We start from the raw sequence: 21,214 nt of genomic DNA on the forward strand, positions 1-21,214 counted from the left end.
ACAAAAAAGTTGTTTCTACATATACCTCCTCAACATGATCATTTTCTCTTCTTAGCTACGAAAGTTGACCCAACCTGGAGTGCTATCACTACTTAGGTATTGTCAACATACATCCATCAGACCTCCAGGGCTTGAATTGCCTTCACATTAGTGGACTAACGAAATCCCACAATCTTGAAAATGATGGAAGTTCCAGGTTGTGATACCTATAATCCTGACCTAGGGCATGGGGGAAGAACCATCGGCGCTAGATAACTTCGAAGGTTTTCAAGGTTGCATCCTGAGTCCTGGGGTTCCTCAGGAGTGTATAAATTCGGTTGGCTTGATTGTTGACCTCGCTGTCATTCCTTCCAAAGTTGTATCGCTTTCAATGGCTCCAACCATGGAAAGCTAGGTGAGCATCGCCAATCCGGCCTCAAAACAGAAGACATGCGCATGGGAACCTCCACTGCTTGGAGCCCCCGTCATACCGTGGAAGCCCGCGGGGCCCTAGAGCGCATCCAGGGATATTGATATCGTCTATGCAATAGGTATCTGGTCAGCTTCCAAGGTTACGACCTGTGGACAATCCACAACGGCTTTTTTCTGTACACCAAGTAGGCATGACTGGAAAATAAGGCATGTAGTCGACAGGTTATTAGTTTTATGCAAATGGCTAGATTTGATTGAAACAAGATGGATATATAACCTTGAAAATCAGACCACACCGCCGCTCCAGTCCCTCCTCAGTTTCTCATACTTCTTCAGGTCAGTAACACTAGGCCGGATGAACGACTTTGCATTAACAAAGTCCACGAATTTGATCGTGTCTCTGCGCTTAATGGCGGAGTAACCAGCCCGGCGCAGCAAACTGCCCAAATCGGCACCACTGAAGCCCTCACACTCCTCTGCGAGTCGGCGCAGATCTTCACCAAACTCAATGGACAAGTTGCGCACAAGCGTTTGCAAGATATCCACGCGCTCCAAGGGCGAAGGCAGGTTGACAAACAGCAGGGTTTCCAAACGACCGGGACGCAGCATCGCTGGGTCAATGATGTCAGGCCGGTTCGTGGCAGCAATCACATAGATGCCTTGTCTGGAGCTACCCAGACCGTCCAGTTCCGTAAGAAGTGTGTTGACGACGCGGGCAGATGCTTCGGAAAGGGTATCGTCGCGACGGGGGACGAGAGCATCTAGCTCATCGAAGAAAATGACACAGGGAATGGAGGAGCGCGCACGCATGAAAACTTGTCGAACAGCACGCTCGGATTCACCAACGAACTTGTTAAGAAGCTCGGGTCCCTTGACGCTGATAAAGTTCGCACGGGATTCGTTGGCGACTGCCTTGGCAAGAAGTGTTTTACCACAACCAGGAGGTCCCCAGAGGAGAACACCTGTGGGGGCTGTGATGCCAACGTTGGCGTAGATATCTGGGGTTTTTGATGGGCTCGACGATAGCGGTGACGAGTTCCTCGCGGATCCCACCGAGCGCGCCGATGTCTGACCAAGTTGTGTCGGGGATTGTGGCAAATCCTTCGCGTTTGGAGGATGGTTGAATTTTGGGAAGGGCTGTGAAGAAGTCGGCGTTGGAAACGAGGACGACTTCCGTTTCTTCGCCCATTGGTGTGTCCTTGGCGTGGTTGATGAGCCGGCGGAGTTCACGGACCCTAGGGCTGATATCGGCCTCGCCTTCAATTTCCACTTCCATTTCTTCTCCGCTGTTATTTTTGAGGATGTCGAGATACCGCTTGATGGCTGCTGCGCCGGCCGTTGAGACGAGATCGTTCAAATCCGCACCGACAAAGCCCGGTGTGCGCTTGGCCAGTGTCTTCAAGTCGATGTCATCTGCGAGACGCATTTTGCGGGTAAGAGCTCCGAGAATCTGCTCTCTGACCGGTTCTGAGGGCACAGTCATGTTGATCTCCTTGTCGAAACGACCACCACGGCGCAAGGCGGCATCGAGACTGTCTGGGCGGTTGGTGGCAGCCAGGACGATAACAGGCTTGCCGTCGGTTTTTTCGAGGGCGATTTCGTCCATACAAGTCAGAAGCTGGGCAACAATTCGCTTCTCCATTTCTCTCTGGGCGCTCTCGCGCTTGGGTGTGATAGCATCAATCTCATCAATAAAGATGAGACAGGGGGCAAGTCGCTTAGCTTCGTCGAAGTACTCGCGCAAGGCTTTCTCGGATTCACCAGACATTCCTGACACCACTGAAGGTGCGGAAATTGAGATGAAAGGCACGCCAAGTTCCGCAGCAAATGCGTTTGCGATCAATGTCTTACCGCAACCAGGCGGACCATGTAGTAGAACACCGCGCGGCGGCTGCACATTTGACGAGAGATAGACCTGCGGCCGGGTCATGGGCAGAATGACCAAGTCTCCAAGTTCCTGCACGACATCGTCCAGACCACCCAGATCGGCGAGACTGACATGTGTAGGCGGCGATCGATCCGCGGGTTCTGCCTTGCGCCGCTTAGAGGCAGACTCTCCGCCGTCTCTTCTTCTCTTCGACGCAGTTGGGGCCGCGGCCGGTTCCTTTTTGGCTTTGGGTGTGGCCCATGAGCCGACGAGGCTTTGGTTCATTCCGTTGGGTTCCTGTGGTCGTAAAGATTAATATTACTCCCTCAAGCGCATGCAAAAAATGTTGCATATCATACCGCCGCGGGGGGGCTCGTCGAGTCCTTCGAAATCCCCCTCCACCGAGTCCTCATCGTCATCGCCCATATCGGCCTTCACCACTTCCAAGACCCGCTCCAAACTGTCTTCAATCAATCTCTTCGGTTTCCGGTTTAGGCTCGAATTCGATTTCTTGATTGTCTCGTAGATTGAGGGCACCGATAGGCGAATGCGACCATTGTCGCCTTGGTCGTCAATGATCTTGCGCACGACTTGGTAGACCTGTGGGGAGTTAGTGGAGGCCAAAAGCTGACAATTGCAACCCATACCTCGCGGTCCAAGCCTTGGCTCAGCGTTGGCCTGCCTCCCTTCCTAGCAGGCATTGTGAATTGTAGAACGGCGATAACAAAAATTGTTCCGAAAAATCGGAGATGTGAATTGAAAGATCAGATGTAAATTACACCGTATTTACAACTCCGTTACAACCTCACGTCATTAACTCCGTACATCCCAGTGGCTCGAAGTGACTCTTTCTCTCTCTTCAGCATCATGGGAAATTCGGGCAGTTCACAGAAGATCTCGGCCCAAGATAGGTGAGTTGCAAACCACAAAGGCAGGCACTTGAAATCGGACTGTTCCCCAATCTCAACCCTCCAAGGACATCCCCTCAGATCCCCTCAGATCCCCTCATCCCCACATAAACACTGCAGATGGTTACTTACACAACTTGATTGAATGATAGGGCCATCCTCGATCTTAAAAACCAGCGTGACAAACTGCATCAGTACCAACGCCGTATAACAGTCCTCACTGATCGCGAGACCGAAATTGCAAAGGAATGTCTTGGGCGCAATGATCGGCGGCGCGCTCTTCTCGCTCTCCGGCGCAAAAAGTATCAAGAATCACTACTTGCAAAGACAGATGGACAGCTCGCGCAACTGGAGCAGCTGACCGGACAAGTGGAGTTCGCGCTTGTTCAGAAGGATGTGCTATACGGGCTGCAGCAAGGCACGCAGGTGTTGCAGACGATCCACAAAGAGATGGGTGGTATTGAGAATGTTGAGAGGCTGATGGGTGAAACCGAGGATGCGAGGGCATATCAAGAGGTATTTATACCTGGCCATACTGGTATCCATATTGAGTGCTAACGTCAAACAGGAGGTGAGCCAGATGCTGGCTGGTCATCTGACGAATCAGGACGAGGATGAGGTCGAGGATGAACTGGAGGCTTTGCGACGCGAAGCTGCTGGGCCAGAAGTGCTGCCTGATCCGGTTGTTTTGCCCAGTCCGCCTACTGCGAAACCTGAGCGGGTTCAAGAGCCCGCGCCCGAGCCTGAGAGGGCTGAGCCTCGGACAGAAAGGAGGGAGGCATTGCCTGCGTGACGAGTGAACATTTACGCATCAGATCATGATACACAGCATTTGAGGTGTTGACTTTCGTTGGTTTCGTCTACATCATTGGTAGACTTCAGGTACATGGCGTTGGCGATTGCTTGTATGTTGTTTTTTGTTCATTTTCAATGGAGGCTGTATAAATCATAGCAATTTCTAGGTCGAGACGCCTGAATAATGATACAAACCCCGGAATAATCTCCCAAGGTTCCAGTAGCTGTATTGCAGAGTAAGGATTGAATACCAGGATCTATGTGTGCCCAGGTGGTTAAAAAGGCTTGCAACCGAATAAAAGAAATCACAATGGTATCTTCATGAATCATATGACTGCGCGATCAGTCCAAACTCGTACACGTCGTTCTGACTCCATTAAATCTACTGTCCAGGCAAAACACTGCCAATTCCACCGACACCTGGGATTGAAACATGGTCCTGAGGGTTCGCAGCTGCCTCATAAAGGAAATTCACCGGCTCACGCGTCAACTTCATGAATTGGCCCTTGAAACCCACATACCCAACTTTGGTGACATCTTCCTCGCCATTACTCCAGTTGTCCTCAAAGAACAGCGTGACAGAGGTAGTAGCATTCCAATGGGCGCGGTTGAGGGGGAGTTCAAAAACGTCTGCACCGGGTACCGGCGGGGGTACCTCTATGATCTGTGTAGGATGTAGCTCCGACGCCATAGAAAAATCTAAATCGTCCCGATTCTTGAATAGCTTCACGGTCTTAGGAGCCGAGATGGTGGGGGCGGTGTAGAGCAGCACGGAGTGGATGTTTGCTTGCCCGCTGAAGCTTTAAGGTTGTTAGTGAGGGGTAGCGGGGTTGGGATTTATTTTTTTGGACTTGATCAAATGTGGTTTCGACACAACGCGATCAGTGCATGAAGCTTGGACAGGTTCGAACTCACGGGATGGTCATGAGTAATTGCTCGTCCGCATCACTTTCGAGTTCAGGCTCGTCATTCAGTCGCTCCGCCCAGGTCTTTTGCACGATTGCTGCGCCGGCCTTGGGGATTGATTCTAACACGGTGAGCTTTTGAATTAGCTGGAATGGGGTGGAACATACCATTCAGAGTGATGATCTTCCCAAAATCAACCTGGGAGTAGAGGAGGGATTGGATGGCAGGGGTGATGTCGTTAGAGTGATCATGGTCCTCGCCGTGGCAGCCGCCACTGTGATCATGGTGATGGTGATGACCTGACATTGTCGAAGTTGCGAGGTTTGGAGGATGGGAGGCTTTGCGATTTGGTGTTGAGGACTCCGCTCCCGTGACGTCGACTAAAGACGACTCAAACGGCAAGAGCAAAACATTGTCTACTGCTAATGTCAATCTTGGAAGGTTCCACCCGCATATTGATTATAAAATTGGAACAAAAGAGGATGTACCGAGGTTTGTATTTTGTAGCATTTTAAGTGCGTTCCAAGGTACCATGGCCTATGATCATCAGACTTTTATAGACTTTGACAGCTTTTTTATGTGACGTTCTTCAACGCCTGGGGTATTATTTTGTACATGAGTGCGAATAGACAGGGCTGCAACCTGAGGTCTATCTAATTTGGTAATATTCAGGAGCATACTCCAGTAGGTAGCCCTTATCGATTTTCGTGACATCGCGGATGTACGTTTTCTCTCCTGTTTGCATGATTTCGTGGAAAATAACCCAGTCGGCTTTGCGATTCTAAATTCAAGTTAGCGAACTCAGTGAGGACTGTTGTGGCGGAGCCTTGAACTTACAAACATCAGCGAGCTAGGGTGAGCGTGTAAAACGAGCCCTCCGCTGACAGTCCTGAACGTTCCATCTGGCTGCATCTTAGCGGCATGGGCAAAGTAGCCAGTTGTCAAGCATCGTCGAATCTTTTCGGGACGAGCACTGAGATCGACGGTATCGCGAGAAGACAGAGTCTCGTCGATTTGGATACCGAATCGTTCTAGGTACCGTTTCAACTGACCACGAATGCTCACTGCACGTAGCAGTGCTTTGTAATTCAGGAGATTATCGCGACACCATTTTGGGTCTTTCTTTCCCTTCGTCACAAATGCTTGGTAGACATTAAGGTATGTCAAATGATCGCCCTCTTCGACAGCGAACTTGCGTCGATTACTCTCGGCAGATCTTTTATCACCAGAGTGCTGAACCCAGACTGTCCCTTGGAGGTTAACCATGGCGGCGATGGTTAGAATCTCGCTGAGACACCCAAAGGATGGGGCCGCAAGAACAACCTTTGCCATCATGGGATCCAGTGCGATCTCCGCCATTCGCATGCCAAGGGGCTTTGTGAGCTTGGCATAGTCATCCACTGCCCCGAGTGATGAGAGAAGCTCGAGAGCACGGATGATAAGTTCTGCTGGCGGGGAAGTCAAAAAGTCAAACCGCACGATGTTGTCAATACCCAATGCTTTGAGCTGCATGATGATAGGCGCTAAGTTTGACCGCTGAATTTCGGGCACGGTGGCATCTGGCATCCTTTCATAATCCTGTTGGGTATAAAGCCGGAAGCACTTCCCTGGTTTGGTTCTTCCAGCTCGTCCAGCTCGCTGGGTTGCAGATGCTTTGGAGATCGGCACCGCAGTCAACGTGTCAATGCCTGTCATGGGGTTGTATGCTCTGAGCTTGGCAAATCCACAATCTATCACATAGACAATCCCATCAATTGTCACTGATGCCTCTGCGATATTGGTGGAAACGATGACCTTGCGGGTGTTCTCTGGAGTTGGCTCAAAGACGTACATCTGCTGCTCTGTGGTTAGACCAGCATAAAGCGGCAAGGGCTGGAGCAAGGGCGCTTTGGGGTGGAGCGTTGCCGCTCTTTCAGATATTAATTGAATGGCTGTGTCAATTTCTTCTCGGCCGGTCAGGAAGAGAAGTATATCGCCTTCTGCTTCTTGGGTGTGGATGTCAAAAACCGTCTTTACGGAACGCTCGATGTAGTCTTCTGCCGGAGACTCAAGGAACAGCATGTCAACAGGGTACATCCGTCCTTCCAGACTGATGATCCTTCCAACGCTTCCGCCCAAGTCTGCGGGTTCAGCCTCAGGGTCGTACTCCTCACCCGCAAAAAAGCGTAGAAAATCTTCAGCCTGAAGTGTAGCACTGCTGACAATGATCCGAAGCTCGGGTCGCTTCTTGCAGATCTTTTTCAAGATTCCGAGGAGGATATCTGTGCTCAACGATCTCTCGTGAGCTTCATCAACCATGATCACGGAATACCGTGAGAGTAGAGGATCCACTAGAGCCTCTCTGAGTAGCATTCCATCCGTCAGGAATTTGATTTTGGTTGCAGGAGATGTCAAGTCCTCGAAGCGAATCGAGTAGCCAACTTCTTCGCCGACTTTGCAATGCATCTCTTCAGCTACTCGCGTTGCAACCGTGGTGGCGGCGACCCTTCGGGGCTAAGTTGTGTCAGCAATGCTATTGTCATGAAGCAGCGGCCAGCGCTCACCTGTGTCACAGCAATTGTTTTGCCCTCTCCACACCATCCTGCCTGTTCTAAGTATTGCGGCAATTGGGTTGTCTTTCCACTGCCTGTTTGGCCCACCACGATGGTGACAGGAAAATTCTCAACCAGGTAAAGCAAACTTTTCTTGTGGCGAGCAATAGGTAACAAAGCAGCCGGCTTATACAGGGCTGGGATAAAAGATGTGGATAGCTCCTGTTCTGAAGCCATTTTAGTCAAAATCGAGCATGGGATTGGTATGCCGAGTGCGATCCACGTCAGGTGTCAAGGAATCAAGATCGATCAGAAGCCATTCTCAACATTGCAGGTTTGAAGATCGTCGATATCTCGGAGTTGAGAATCATCGGAAGCCGATCTGTATATGGGCCATCACGTGCACCCCACGTCACTTGGAGCTTTGAATACATTCCGCGACATTCTTCGCAGGCAACACTGTTCTTCGGATTTTGTCTCGAGAAAACTGTCACTATTTTGCTTGCTTCTCCAGATATCCCATAATGTCGGAGGAAGATAAAATGGTATGTGAACACTCTCGATAAACACTGCCAGTTGTTGTCGCATGAGGCTTACATTCATGCAGACCACCCCCAGCAAGCCTTTGGCTGCCCTTAACTCCCCTACCAGTCTTCGAGCCGAGTCGCCCACGACTGCACGCCCAATGGACTTTGACGACGAGCCGCAAGAGAGCGGCGTCGTGAGTTCCTCCCCTGCCGCCGCTCAACCTGCCGCCGCGGAGGCAGCCCCGCCAAAGCCGCCACGGCCCCTGAACCCGAGAGAACAATCTGAGAACACCTTGAAGGAGGCGTTCCCAACCATCGAGCCTGGTGTCGTGAGAGCTATCTTGACCGCGAGCGATTGGAATGTCGAGCGGGCGTTCAATGCCCTTTTGGGTTCGTGCGGAGCTGCTCACCGAGTGACCATGCGACTGACTGACCTCGGCTTTTAGGTATGACGGATCCTAAGTCCCAAGAAGAGATGGCACCGCCTCCAAAGCCACCCCGTCCCAGCCAGGCGACTGCGCAGCAGCGGCAGTTGGAGGCCGACGAAATGTACGCCCGTCAATTGTCCGAGCACTACAACCAGTCGCGGCGCCCCGCTCCGCCTCCGGGCTGGGAGACCGATCCCAGGTACCAGCGCCCCCGAGGCAGCGAAGAATCAGAAGAGAGGGAATATAGCTTCTTTGATGGTATGCCATATTGTCATCTATATAGTGGGGGGCTGAGTTAACCCCGTTTAGACGATTTACCCGTGATCCGCGAGAACCTTCGCAAGGGCTTCTTGGACACCCAGAAGACGGTTAACTCGTGGGTAACGAACCTCAAGAAGAGAATTGATGGAGATGATCTGGACGAAGAGCCCAGCCAGAGCCAGCGAGAAACACCTGCTTACGGCCGGCCCCGACGCAGTGGTGATATGGGTCGGCGCAGCGGAGATCGCGAGCGTTATGATGCAGACCCCCAGGTTCTTGGAGACGACTTCTCGGCTCTGGAGTTGAGAGATGGCGAAGGTAACTTAAGTCCAGCCCACAGTGTCAGTGAATGCCTCTAACTATGAACAGCTCCGCCGCCTCGTCCTCCCCGTCCCAACATCAATACACGCGCATCGCCATCGCCTGATCGACGCAAGGTGTCTTTCCAAGAGGGCCCGCCCACTGAGATCGATAACCTTTACGATGCACCCTCATCTACCAAGCGTAACAGCTCCACCGGCAGCAAGTCGAGCAAATGGCAACCATTGTCTACCGTCGAACCCTCCCCCGTTGCGGAAAACGATCCGTTCAGTCTCGGCGATAGCGACGATGAGAAGGATACCAAGAAGGATCAAACCGCCGTTCCGGCAGGTGATCAGTCCAAGAAGGCCACGGTCGAGGCCGTTTCCGAGGATGTCGGTTCCAAGAACCAGGAAAACAGTGATACCAAGGGTGCCAGCAAGCCCGACGAGTCGAAATGATTGCGCTTGAAATTCGAATATCCCTAATTTTCATCTGTGTTTTGCCTGCATTTATCAGCCCTCGCCCGATGCCCGTTCGCTTGCTACGCGTACTTAGTTCCCTTCCACGATGCCGTGGAGGTATAAGACATGCTCGAGATCCTCAATGCCTCCCAAATTGAATCTGTATTTGTATCCCAACCGAACAAGGGTATATCTTCGACTAGAATATGCAGTCGACAACGCCAAAAAAAAGTTACACAAAAAAAGAAAAAACAAACACAAGTAAAGTCACAGTTTGCCAGCTTATTCTGCAGGAGCATTGGACACGCGCTTCGAAGCACCAGGCTCCTTTCGCAGATCTTTGATGACAGTCTATATCTTGATCAGCATTTACTCTAAAAAAACTCAACACGTGCTGATCAAGAAGAACGTACCGCCAGAGCATCAGGATTCACACCATTCTCGATAAGAGAGACACACAGCGACAACTCTGTGCGATCGAGGTTGGTGTTCTGGTAGACGTTAGTGACGTTTCGCGTTGGGCTCGGCGCCCGACCGCCGGTAAAAGGTACGCACGAGTAGATCGGAGATCTCTTGAAGGATATCAATAACTTCACGGGCGGCTTGGCGCTTGTCGTCTGCTTCTTTGGGCATTTTGATGGTGAGGTTGGAGTTGAGTAGGTGGGGAAGTTTTCGGCGGGTCGCCCTGCAGCTCTCTACGCGGAGAACGGAATCCAAAAGACGCGTGAAGGCTCACACTTTGCATCTGCTTTCTGCTCTCTGCTTTCGGCCTTCAACCAAAAATGCACTATTGATCCTTATCGCACTACACCTTCTGTATGGGACCTAGGGTCTCTAGCCCCTATATCGAAGGATCTGCCGATCCGTTTCGAATCCCAGATCTCAACGTCGGAGCCGACACCTACTCCGTACTCCAATCTCCAATACCCAAAATTTGACTGTGGGCCTTTCCTTTTGAAACCGTTGGATCCAACTGCTTGTTATTGCGAATTAACCGCAGTTCATCCATGCCTGGATCACATAGACTTCCAAGGCTTAACCTCGGCGCCACATCGGAGGATCCGCAATCCTTCAGGATGGGCTATGCACACGGAGGATCCTCTTTCAAGGGCAACTGATACACGATTAAAAAGTGCAACACGAATCGGATCTAACAATTTGCAATATCGACCCGTGCTGTCTCATCGAGGTCCACCTCATCGGCTGTACCGGGACTGCAATGTCTGTGACAGTCTGTCTACTCAGTATATCAGGCCGAATCAGGCTAATGGTGGAGACTGACGATCACTTGCATTTGGAGCTCACATTTCCAGTTCGCGGAAAGGCCCCGATCTTGAATGGCTTTATAGTATCATCATAATCTAGACCACACTGACAAAATGGATCCTATCCCCTTGACTTCGGCACCCTTTTCTACTTTGTTACTCTCTTTTCAATCCCAATCTGGCTCACAATCCCCAGTCCATCGGCACTGGGCTGGAGCCAGTGAGCCGACATGAATACCACCACTGTCTTTGGACCGCCACCGGTTGGCGTCAACCTCAATGACAATAGAATTTCGCAGGACAATGCCATCGTTGCGGTACTATGTGTGTTTGCTATACTCACAGTGGTCATGCGGTACTTTGTGAGACTCTATCTCCAGGGAACCAGGCTGGAGGCCGATGATTTCCTTATCGGCGCGTCAATTGTTCTTCTAATTGTTCTACTTTCCATGACCATACTCGGTATGTCTATTCAATGATTTGCACCTAATATGGTACTCCGTACTAATGCAATAAAAGGTGGCCGCCACGGGCTTGGCAGACATGTTTGGAGTATAACGTCAGAAAGCATGATTACCATGAAAAAGGTCAGTATGAGGTGGTGGTCGCAGCCATCAATTGCACGATTTCAGGACTAAATCAATATAGAGCCTCTTCGCCTACGTTTTAATATACCTGGCCGAATTACTCCTGATAAAGGTTTCCATATTGATGTTCTACCGTCGAATTTTCTCCATGAATTGGATGATATGGACATGTCTCGTCATCTCTTGCTGTTGGTGCGCAGGAAGCATGGTCGCAGCTCTTTCGGCCCCGAGGCCAGTCTCCTACTTTTGGACCGAAGTTACCGAACCTTCCTCCGGGCGATATCGATACGACTTTTACTACTACTACATTGGCAATGCCACGGCTAACATGGTGACCGATGTGCTGATTTTGATCGCCCCACTACCCATAGTCTGGAAGCTTCAAATGCGAATCGGACAGAAGATCGAAGTTTGCAGTCTCTTCCTGCTTGGTGGATTGTACAGATCATCTCCCCTAATCAAAAGATCTTTGCTGATGTCTATAGTGTGTGTGTCGCCAGTATCGTCCGCATTCATTACCTTACCTTCCTCCACCACAATGTGGACATTACATGGACATTGAGTGAAGTGTCTGTGTGGTCAACAGTCGAACCATGCATCGGCATAATCTGCGCCTGTCTACCCACCCTACAGCCGTTCATCCGCTCGATCACCAGGAAGCTCCCTGGTCAACATCGAGGAGCAGGGCGGGCGTCTTCTGTGCTGGAACGAAATACCTCTCCAAGACAACCCAGCAGTAGTAAAAATAGCCATCGGCATGGGATGTGGCATGGGCAGGAACAGGAGGGAAATATGAGTTTGAAAACATTCTTCATCGCAGAGGATGATTGTATGCGTTTGACAGCACTCTCAACCCGCGTTTAAATGGAAGACCCGAGAGACTGTGAGAATCTGGAGGGAACCCTTGATCCTACAACGATTCGGGTCAAGAGGGATGTTCATTGGACTGTGGATTAGCCCATTCTAGTGCTATGTTTTGGCGTTAGATTGCATGGCAAAAGGTCGTCTGGCCAGTTTAGCCTGGTTCCTTGATACCCAATTTATTAACGGTTTTCCATTTTGATAGTCTAAGGAACCAAATGTTCAGATATCATCAAACTAACCTTGGAAGTAAACTGGAGTTGATATCCATGGTGCTCATCAACAAAATAAGTGTGAACGCAACTAGATCCCTGGGTATGTATGTGCTCATTAGACACAAACCTTGGAACCCCCCATGGGCTGGGATTTTCTAAGGTTTTTGCGCAAGAATTTGTCTCTTCTGGAAATCCCAAAACTAGCAGAACCTCAGGGGTGAAACTGGAGCAGCTTCCTTTTCACGGTTGTGTTTACGTGGGTATATTAAATTTTCGAAAGACGCAAATTCTTACCTCCTAACCGACCTTCGATCACCACACGTACACAAAAAAGAAAGAAAGAAAGGGTAGGGTGGGAGATACTAAATTCTTCTTTCGAATGTGCTAATCTGTGTTGCAATCTGTATGAGATTCAAGTGTGAAGCAGAAAACAACAATTTCGCCTCTGACTACTGCACGGTTTCGGAAAGACTTCAGGGCATGACACAACAAGGCTTTTTTGGCGCAGAAAACACCAAGGTCGTTTCAACGAGAATGTTGAAACCTCAGATGGATTACTCCACCATCGATCGGGTCGAGGTATTGGCCCGGCATGCATGCTATGTTTTCCAAGGCCACACTCACCTCGTGGAGAAGGTCGGCACCATAGGTCGGATAGATTTGAGCCTCTTCGGCAAATTTGTAAGTTGGACGCCTGAGGTACCCTTTGACGGACGCTTGAGCCAAGACTTCCCTCACTAGATGTCCTCGGGGCAAGGCAGTCGCTGAGGCAATATGATCACGCTCCAGGCACCAAGTGTGGCTGTTGTCGCTTGGAGAACCCCTGTAATCGGTAATCTTTGTCCTGATGTAGTCGGCCGTTTTATTCTCCAGGTCGAAGATATCGTATCTGTCCCCTAGCCTCGCAAGCTCAATGACGGCCGAGATATTCTCTGAATTCGACTTCATGTTGAAGCACACAGTACCCTGGTAAAGCCATTGAATGAGTGCTTCCACACTGCGGACCGAGACAACGTTTTCCATCTCCTCCAGTTCGACTTCTTGCTCCTCGGACTCTCGAAATCTTCCGTTAAACATTGCAGAAAACACAGGCGATCTCGCGCAAATCAGGGCTTTGGAAACTTTGTACTCTTCTTCGCTGGGAACTAGTCGAATCTTGACGTAAGGTCCCTCGAAAAGAGGGAGGAATCTAGGGGCTCACTGATTAGCCAGCAGCTCATAGAATATGTCAAGTAAATCACTTACTCCTTGACGAAATGGCGAGGGCCACTTTCGGGCGCCTCGTCCGACATATCGGAAGTGGTCAGTTTGATGACACTAGAGTTGGTTGTTTGGTGATGTGTAGATGCTACTGTTGTTGATGATGATTTCACGAAGAGGTAGGTGGAAGAAGTTTGTAAAAACAAAAAGTGTTTGAAGGCAAAGACTGGATGTTGTAGCCTCAGGTCTCCAGTCGTGTTGAAGTGCCTCTGGGCTGATGTGTTCGCCGCACCTGAAAGTGTCTAGAGGAGCTTCGTCTCTCTTCTTTCCCTCTTCTCTTCTTTTCCCTTTCTCTCCTCTGCTCTCCTCTCCTTCTCGCTGTTTTCTTTCTTTTTCTCTTTTCGTCTCTTCTTCTCCTTTTTGAAGATGCCGGTATAGACGCGCCATTCCCACTACATTACTCCAATTTCGACACCAGCATCTCTATCCGTACCTCTCACTCTTCTCATCAATGGCGTCTTCTCTCGGTGAGCGAACTCTTCTATGGCTCCTATAGCTTTGGGTGGGCTGGCGTCGAGATCGCGGCTTACGCAGTGTGAGTTACAGACTCCAATATCAAGCTTGGTCAAGCACCTGCTCAGGCAGTTCGGAGCCCAAGCAATGCTTTAAACGGACTCGCTTGTGTCGCCGGAACTCAGGGCTTCTTCAAAGAGCCACTCCATGTCTCGTCCCCTCCTGGTCATCTGTTCGACTCCGACAGTGTATCTGAAGGATCTAGCGAAGGTAGTCGCATCAACGAAACCTCCATTCATGTTGACCCGACCATCGGACTCAATCATCTCGCCTCACTGATTGAGCAAGCTGAGTGTGAGCTGGGAAACCTCCATCTTGTGCCCTCCGGATTTGTTGAAGAAGGCGCCGATCGCCCGAAATTCGATGGAAATAACGTTATGGCCGACCCAGTGCCTTTTTCGGAGACCTCACAGAACGCTGCCTGTGCCTTTCTGCGGGAGCGAATGGTAATTGCGGAGTGTCGGGTTTCGAAGCTGTCCCGGATCGTTGAAAAACTGGAGCTACAGCGACAGGCCGCACGCAACGAGCTCGCAGATGCGGATGTTGTCATCAACTTCCTCGAGAAGAACTGGTGAAGCCTCTGGTTAACGTTCCTCGTGTGTATCAATTTGTTCTCGCCGGTTGCCCCTCGACACGGAGATCCTCCTCGGATCTATCGCATGCTGTCTCGACAATCATCCATGTCAAAGATCGTGCATGTCGCTCTATCGCAAGGTGTGCGGGAAGGACAGGGAGTGGTTAGAGCCACAGCTTTGGGCATGTCGCAAGTCAGGAGTGGCCCATGCAGCCAGTTCGTTTGTGTGGATTCGGCATGAGGGCTCAGCAGATTTCCGGGCCGCGAATAATCACTGAATTTCGTGTGATATCTTTTCTCTTTCGCTGTATGCAAACAGTGACTTAATTCAATTCTACCGTTCATCCATTTGAGCATTTTCCCATCTCGCCTTATGACTCCTAGCCATTTGAAGCCGCAAGGCGTTTCAGTATACTGCTTCACCCTTGGAACATAGAGCTCGCCAAGGGTCCTCGAGAGTTTCAACGTTTGGTTCGATTCCAAGGTTTGTGCCGTTCTGGGCGGATGACGAACCCATCCCGGTCTAATTCCAAGGGAAGATTAGGGTTTCGTAGGTGTGGGGTGCTGGGGTGCGGGCTCGGGGGGGCGCCCGGTGAATCGTGCTCGTGCCAACCTTGGAATGGGCCCTAGACTTTCTCCGGATTTAGCGCATCCGCGCCTGGACTGCCAGGTGCGCGGGTGTCTCCACTCCTTACTGACTCTGGAAGTGCGACCGTGCGGAAGGGCACCTTTCCAATCCTGTTCAGTTCCAAGGTTGTCCATGTGTTTGACGACAGCCCTTCCCAGTTGGAGGCGGGTATTCTCAACCTTGGTATAATTCCAACATTGGAAGGTTCCAAGGTTGTGAGAGAACCTCCAGGGCTTGAAAGTTTCAGTACCTCATCGACTAAAACCTTGCGATACATAAACCTTGGAAGTTTGTGGACTCTGGGAACCCTATGAGCCTCGAGAAGTATCGAATGCAGATTCATCCTTGGTTTGTGAGACAGATTGGCATAACGTCTTCCAAGGTTCGTGTCTGCCACAGGCATGTATATATCCACATCCATGACGACCCACCAGGGTGTCCGAGGTCGAACCTCATCAACCGATGGTGCTTCAAAACTCAATATTTTCCATCGAAATTGCGCATGAAGCTAGTCCAGAGGTTAGACTTGCCAAGTGGACATTGTAAAAGACCCTGTAGAGTCATCCCGGTTGCATAACACTCAAAAACTGGAAGAGATGTATGTATTCTTTGTGCAGTAGTGATATAGCCAAAGTCTGCCAAATATTCCATCCGAAGCCCCAGTAGCCTAATGGCACGGGCCTTCGAGCCGAGAGTGCGAGACCTTCGGGCCCCACTTTACACCGGCCGGCTGGCCCAATGGCAAGGCGCTTGACTACGAATCAAGAGATTGCAGGTTCGATCCCTGCGTCGGTCACTAACTTTTTGCTGCTATGTCAAAATGTTGTTTTTATGGCTAGTCAATTGGATAGCGCTATACACCCTGCACATTGTTCAAGCCTTGGATGATGCTTGAGTCTGGAAAATGTGAACGATAGACACCTTGGTTCGAGATTTGTGAGCTCCCCACACAACTCTTGGAATTCCTATACTTCCAAGGTTTCTGCTCCATTGTAGCGAAGATTTCATATGGCCCCAGATGATCACTGAAGTGTGTATTTCACTGTAGCCCTCGAGGAAATTGAAAACACTTAACTTTGAGAAGCCAAAGAGAGCAACGGCAATGCACATGACATCGAAATGTAGCAGAGCCGAGCTGATCGCCTTGCCGAGGTGTCGCGTGCAAATAAACAACATATGCTCAACTTTAATTTTGCTTTCCTACCGGCCTGTGCGACTGCTTGTGGCAAAGGGTATTATGTTCCGCAGCTTCGCCGTTACAACCGCACCTCCCCCAGCCTTTCTACGGCCTAGACAACATCGGAACCGGCCCCATTTGCATATACTTGAAGCTCATTTTTTAGTGCAACTGACAATGGAGTTTTAGTTAAATGAAAGTATAGAATTATCGGCGATCCCGACGTCGCGCTGGTTCAACGATACACAAGAACCAGAGACTCGACATGGTTGGTATTCTGATCAAGCGGGTGATGTTACGACCAAATTGTGAATGCCAATCCGAGGAAACTGCTTCCAGACACAATGGAATGCTCTACATTAAAAAAAAAAAAAAAAAAAAACATTTGGCACGTTTTCCGAAACTCTGGGGCAACGGTCACCGGGGCACTGATACCTATGCATCCATATTCTCTGGCAGCTTCAGCGTTGGTTCTATGATCACGTTCCAAGGTTTTCGATTACGATAGCCTAAATTACGGTAAAAGTTCAGTTGAAGATTCCGACGAGAAAGTTGCTATTAATTGAGTTCGGTGCTTAGGTGCCGGGGGTGGAGCCCCCGGCTAGCCCCATAAGGATTGGGGACTTGGGGCGCGACGGGCAGCCTAGGGGTGGCTTGCGCCGGGTACTGTCATTTTGGGCGATGGTCGTCCTCAGGGGTGGTAATAGCGGCACAAATGCTGATACACAACAGCAAACCATTTCACTCCCGAGGTCAGCACTTGAAAACATAGAAACAGTTGACCCCAATAATTAGCCAAAGCCAAAGTTTGCATGTTTCAGCTCTGAGATCTCTCTTGTTATATCATTCCAGCCTCAGCAGCTTATCTTTTCCCAATCAACCTTGGTAGCTTCTTCCAAAACCACCCGCCGGCATGCCCTCGTTCATCTTCTCCATTTGCTTATTGTTTACCCCAGTCGTTATTGGCTTCCTTTGGCCTGACGTATATGGTCGTCAGCTTCAAGTACAGTATGGGTCTCAGAGGGTAACTCCTGGGATATCATTGGATATCAGAGGTATAGCGAACACCTTGAGACAAACGGATTACCACTCACGTAAATTAAGAGACTTTGGTAATTCCCGAGATCGGTACCAATGAGCTCCATTGCAAAGAAAAATACATTTTATTTTTCATTGATCTGGATGCCATCTTGCCTGGAACAAAGATACAGTCCGTCATTCTACATTGGTACCAATCAAATCTGGGTTTGGATTGCACGAATCCGCATCATCACCGTTTGATTATCCCCAGAGAAGGCCACGAGGGCAATGATCACCCTGCAGCCTCGTACATAGCTCCTCGTCCGCCCCCAAATACCCACCATCGTTACGTCTTCCTGTTATTTGCGCAACGCTACGAGTATCGCTTTCCTAATTGCTTCAAGCACGTGTTCCCGGAGACAGTTGACGCCCGCGCCGGCTTCGATATCAGAAAGTTCATGCAGGCTGCAGGGCTTGACCCTCCATTGGCCATGAACTATTTTTTCGGCCGCCATGAACCTGCCGACGGTGACCCCACGACTATGCCTTCCAGTGCCACCACAACCTCCTTTCGTTTTGTCAATTGTCCCAGTACGACTAGCCCGACACATTTAGCCGGATAGCTTCTCATTGGGTTTGGCATACTGAGTTGGAATATCTCGGCCACTGACCTACATGATGGCTAATGCATGACATTTTCATGCTTTAGTGCAACATTCATCTTTCCTTTGCCAAAGAACCCCCCACAAAGAAATGACCAAACAACTTCAGCAAGCAAAAATCATGCAATTCACCTATTGTGTCTGCAGAATGAGATGGGTACGAGCAAAACACAACAAATTTATCTTACAAGGCTCAATTCCATTCGACGGCCCTCGAATTTTCGTTTGATCTCCTTTGAACATGTGCTTCCTTAGGATCATTGTGTAAAATCTACCTGCAGTAACTTCGCAGATAATTGTATTCGACCTTCTCATGGATGTAGTTTTGGGAACCGAGCAGCTTCACACCAGTAGCGGCTGAGCAAGGACTTCTGGGATGATTTGACAGCTTCTTGCATTTATCAGAATGTGTTACCTTTATCTCAATAATCTGTAAGATAACATGGGAATACAGCCCGAGAAGCCCAAGTACTGTCAGAAGAAACCTCGGCCCCTTCCCCTCGGGCGAGACAACCTTTATGCGTACTATGTCAGGGAGCTGGCAGCTTAGGATGTAAATTCCGCGATAGTATCACATGGTCACCTGGGCAACTCGATGAACGTTTAATGATAAAAACTACCAGAACAAAGATACAGACAATGAGTTTAGGGTTACTGCAATTTAATCATAGTCTCTTGAGGTGATAAATTCGACATGATGGCCAAAACACAGTGGCCACGGAGCTATGTTCGCTCCTAAGGTTCCCTTTTTTTCAAAGAAAGACGAATTCTGCCACAAAGTAGTTTGATAGTGTTGCGGGTAAATTAAAGATTTAGATTAACACCAGCACATGGTTCTCGGGGTGCACCGAACACCATCGCTTCCCAAAGACCACGAGCCAGCCTTGCATTCCGTGAGAATTTCCATTCCTGAATTGCAGATTTCAGGATTTACCAAATCCTCGAGGTGTCCGCATTGAGCAGGGTATACAATCAGAGCATGCATGGTCCAGACTTTTCATCGTCAACTGTCAAGGCTCTGCCGAATCGAAATACCGCCCGACGAGAGGGCTTGCGCCACTTAGTCTCCGATACCAACGAAGTGACGTTGTACAATTGAATCGACTGAGACAAGAAAGAAAAAATAAGGTTATTGTTTGTTGATCATTGGCGCTGCCAAGGCCAGCCCAGGTTGAAAAGTACGGTACCTGTACGCAGGTCTTAGAGGGAGGGTAGGACAGAGAAGTATTTGTCAAAGAGTTCGTGGCCTGGATGTAACGCTTCGTTTATGGCAACTGCTGCAGAGAGGTTTTGTCGAAGTCTGGGTAAACCGTTTCGTCCTTTCGACCTAGAGTAGGAGTGCAATCAAAGGTGGTGCGATATGTTGTCGGACAGTGGATGATCTAATGTATGGGCATGAGAGACTCACCTTGAAGAATGGAATACAAAAACCCCTATTCAACCCAGGTTTAGAATACCAACAGAGTCGACGCTTTCAAAGTTCAACACCACTGAACTTTTACCCAATACACGACTCGCGACTGATGAGCAAGAGCTCATCTGACGGTTCTCCTCAATTGAACGGCCCACTACTTCCAAACCAGAAGGTTCGCACAACCTGTAACGCCTGCCAACAAGCGAAGATACGATGCAGTCACACTCACCCATGCGATCGTTGCGTGAGTCATGGGTTCGAGTGCGTCTACTCGATCTCGCAACCGTTGGGTCGTCCGGCCAAGAAGAAGGGAAGCCGGCCGACACAGGGGTTACAGTCGGGTAGGACCGAGGGGGAGGCAGCGGGCCGTCCGTTGAGGAGGGGTGCACTAGGTGCACCGAGAATAGTGACGGCAGCGAGGCTGGTCACGGCACGGACGAGACAGAGGCTGCCCAGACAAAGGGTCGCTCCAGAATCGAGTCCCGAGGCAAGAGGGGAATCCGATTTAGGCACAGAGGTCACAGGTCGGGAGTGTGATCTCATAGTGCCTGATGTGATGGAAACCGCTGTGGAGATTCCAGGTAAGCAAAAGGAAGATCCAAATGGCCAATCTCTTCTCAAACTGGACTTGTTGATATATGACCATTGCATCACACAGAAACGATTTTATCCGAAGATCAGTGCCAGGGCCAGGAAAATTCCAGCGCGGACGAGGCCAACACCAACGTCGGTCCAGGAACGGAGGAACAAAGCCCGGACTCAGACGACTCGTTCGTAGGTGGGGACTGGCCGTGGCGATTCGATTTCCAGGGGTATCCCCATCCCTCACAAACGGACTATAGCTTATTCACAGAACATAGTACTCCCTTTATCGGTCTGATGCTCGACGAGCCTCCAATGTCCCCATTCGTGGATGGAGACCCGAATGCTCTCCACGAAGCTGCACCAGGCATAACTTTCGATGGTGAGGCATCTTATGCTTTCTGCCTTGCGCCAAACGCAGGGCATATCTCAGAAACCGTCCACGAGCCGTGGCGCATTATGGAATTGCCCTCCAATAGAATGCAACACGGCAAAATGGAGACTGGTTCAAGTCAATCTCCTTCGGCGGGAGAGATTGACTGCGGGTGTCTGTCGGAAGACTCGTCTTCCACTCGCTGTACCTGCTGCCAATAGGCAACCAGCGAGTTGCTTCGCGCAGAAAAGAAAAACCGCAGACCAGAGAGATAAGGCTTGCTTCACCTTCAAAGGGTGCAGCCCCAGACAGGACTCCTTCTACACTGTCCCAAACGTCAGTTCTCTGGTACTCAAGCTAACAAGTTAATCTTGCTGGTTGGGGCGAAGGGAAACCGGGACAGATGAGCGCCATTCAACTCAATGTCTGGGTGGAAGGGAGGTCTCAATCAGTCCGGAGGAGTGCGTGGACTCAACCGGTGGCTCCGCTTTCTGTCATGACTGTCACTTACCGTCCACCACAATAACCCACGCCCATCAAAAGCTTCACCTTAATACCGGCTCCGGGCGATGGTGGACACGATAGCTTAGCGGCTGCCTTTGACTGTTCGAAACACCCAACAGTCGCCGGTTTGGTCATTCTGTGCTGATAAAGTTAGGCCATTTGATGGACGGGGGGATACTTC

General features: G+C 50.1%; 10 protein-coding genes across 10 annotated transcripts; 6 read left to right on the forward strand and 4 right to left on the reverse strand.

Annotated features, from left to right (window-relative positions):
• Positions 1–696: 696 nt before the first annotated feature.
• On the reverse strand, positions 697–2,979 carry N7506_008160 (putative AAA family ATPase/60S ribosome export protein Rix7; the record flags this gene model as incomplete). Its single annotated transcript, XM_056957453.1, has 4 exons — positions 697–1,409; positions 1,465–2,552; positions 2,601–2,878; positions 2,926–2,979. The coding sequence occupies 4 exons, from the start codon at positions 2,977–2,979 to the stop codon at positions 697–699; spliced, it is 2,133 nt and encodes a 710-aa protein (XP_056811787.1).
• Positions 2,980–3,145: 166 nt separating this feature from the next.
• On the forward strand, positions 3,146–3,979 carry N7506_008161 (ESCRT-III subunit protein VPS20; the record flags this gene model as incomplete). Its single annotated transcript, XM_056957454.1, has 3 exons — positions 3,146–3,189; positions 3,339–3,702; positions 3,755–3,979. 3 exons carry the CDS (start codon positions 3,146–3,148, stop codon positions 3,977–3,979), a joined length of 633 nt encoding a protein of 210 aa, XP_056811788.1.
• Positions 3,980–4,363: 384 nt separating this feature from the next.
• Positions 4,364–7,655, reverse strand: N7506_008162 (putative ATP dependent RNA helicase; the record flags this gene model as incomplete). The annotated part of the gene is made up of 6 exons (XM_056957455.1): positions 4,364–4,781; positions 4,897–5,008; positions 5,055–5,161; positions 5,568–5,668; positions 5,725–7,380; positions 7,431–7,655. 6 exons carry the CDS (start codon positions 7,653–7,655, stop codon positions 4,364–4,366), a joined length of 2,619 nt encoding a protein of 872 aa, XP_056811789.1.
• Positions 7,656–7,942: 287 nt separating this feature from the next.
• On the forward strand, positions 7,943–9,395 carry N7506_008163 (Ubiquitin system component Cue; the record flags this gene model as incomplete). The annotated part of the gene is made up of 5 exons (XM_056957456.1): positions 7,943–7,963; positions 8,026–8,335; positions 8,392–8,631; positions 8,683–8,952; positions 9,004–9,395. The coding sequence occupies 5 exons, from the start codon at positions 7,943–7,945 to the stop codon at positions 9,393–9,395; spliced, it is 1,233 nt and encodes a 410-aa protein (XP_056811790.1).
• A 285-nt stretch (positions 9,396–9,680) lies between these two features.
• N7506_008164 (mitotic-spindle organizing protein 1) lies at positions 9,681–10,031 on the reverse strand (the record flags this gene model as incomplete). Its single annotated transcript, XM_056957457.1, has 3 exons — positions 9,681–9,749; positions 9,812–9,889; positions 9,954–10,031. 3 exons carry the CDS (start codon positions 10,029–10,031, stop codon positions 9,681–9,683), a joined length of 225 nt encoding a protein of 74 aa, XP_056811791.1.
• An 862-nt stretch (positions 10,032–10,893) lies between these two features.
• Positions 10,894–12,114, forward strand: N7506_008165 (uncharacterized protein; the record flags this gene model as incomplete). Its single annotated transcript, XM_056957458.1, has 4 exons — positions 10,894–11,125; positions 11,183–11,250; positions 11,312–11,688; positions 11,736–12,114. The coding sequence occupies 4 exons, from the start codon at positions 10,894–10,896 to the stop codon at positions 12,112–12,114; spliced, it is 1,056 nt and encodes a 351-aa protein (XP_056811792.1).
• Positions 12,115–12,851: 737 nt separating this feature from the next.
• Positions 12,852–13,618, reverse strand: N7506_008166 (uncharacterized protein; the record flags this gene model as incomplete). The annotated part of the gene is made up of 2 exons (XM_056957459.1): positions 12,852–13,515; positions 13,572–13,618. The coding sequence occupies 2 exons, from the start codon at positions 13,616–13,618 to the stop codon at positions 12,852–12,854; spliced, it is 711 nt and encodes a 236-aa protein (XP_056811793.1).
• Positions 13,619–14,069: 451 nt separating this feature from the next.
• Positions 14,070–14,674, forward strand: N7506_008167 (uncharacterized protein; the record flags this gene model as incomplete). The annotated part of the gene is given in 2 exon segments (XM_056957460.1): positions 14,070–14,121; positions 14,133–14,674. 2 exon segments carry the CDS (start codon positions 14,070–14,072, stop codon positions 14,672–14,674), a joined length of 594 nt encoding a protein of 197 aa, XP_056811794.1.
• Positions 14,675–17,391: 2,717 nt separating this feature from the next.
• N7506_008168 (YbhB/YbcL family Raf kinase inhibitor-like protein) lies at positions 17,392–18,121 on the forward strand (the record flags this gene model as incomplete). Its single annotated transcript, XM_056957461.1, is given in 2 exon segments — positions 17,392–17,572; positions 17,583–18,121. The coding sequence occupies 2 exon segments, from the start codon at positions 17,392–17,394 to the stop codon at positions 18,119–18,121; spliced, it is 720 nt and encodes a 239-aa protein (XP_056811795.1).
• A 1,562-nt stretch (positions 18,122–19,683) lies between these two features.
• N7506_008169 (Zn(II)2Cys6 transcription factor domain-containing protein) lies at positions 19,684–21,114 on the forward strand (the record flags this gene model as incomplete). Its single annotated transcript, XM_056957462.1, is given in 4 exon segments — positions 19,684–20,155; positions 20,233–20,701; positions 20,716–20,865; positions 20,919–21,114. The coding sequence occupies 4 exon segments, from the start codon at positions 19,684–19,686 to the stop codon at positions 21,112–21,114; spliced, it is 1,287 nt and encodes a 428-aa protein (XP_056811796.1).
• Positions 21,115–21,214: the final 100 nt, after the last annotated feature.

The sequence above is a fragment of the Penicillium brevicompactum genome (assembly GCF_028827555.1).
Source record: "Penicillium brevicompactum strain IBT 35665 chromosome Unknown utg000005l_segment0_segment0, whole genome shotgun sequence".
Classification (NCBI taxonomy): Eukaryota; Fungi; Ascomycota; class Eurotiomycetes; order Eurotiales; family Aspergillaceae; genus Penicillium; species Penicillium brevicompactum.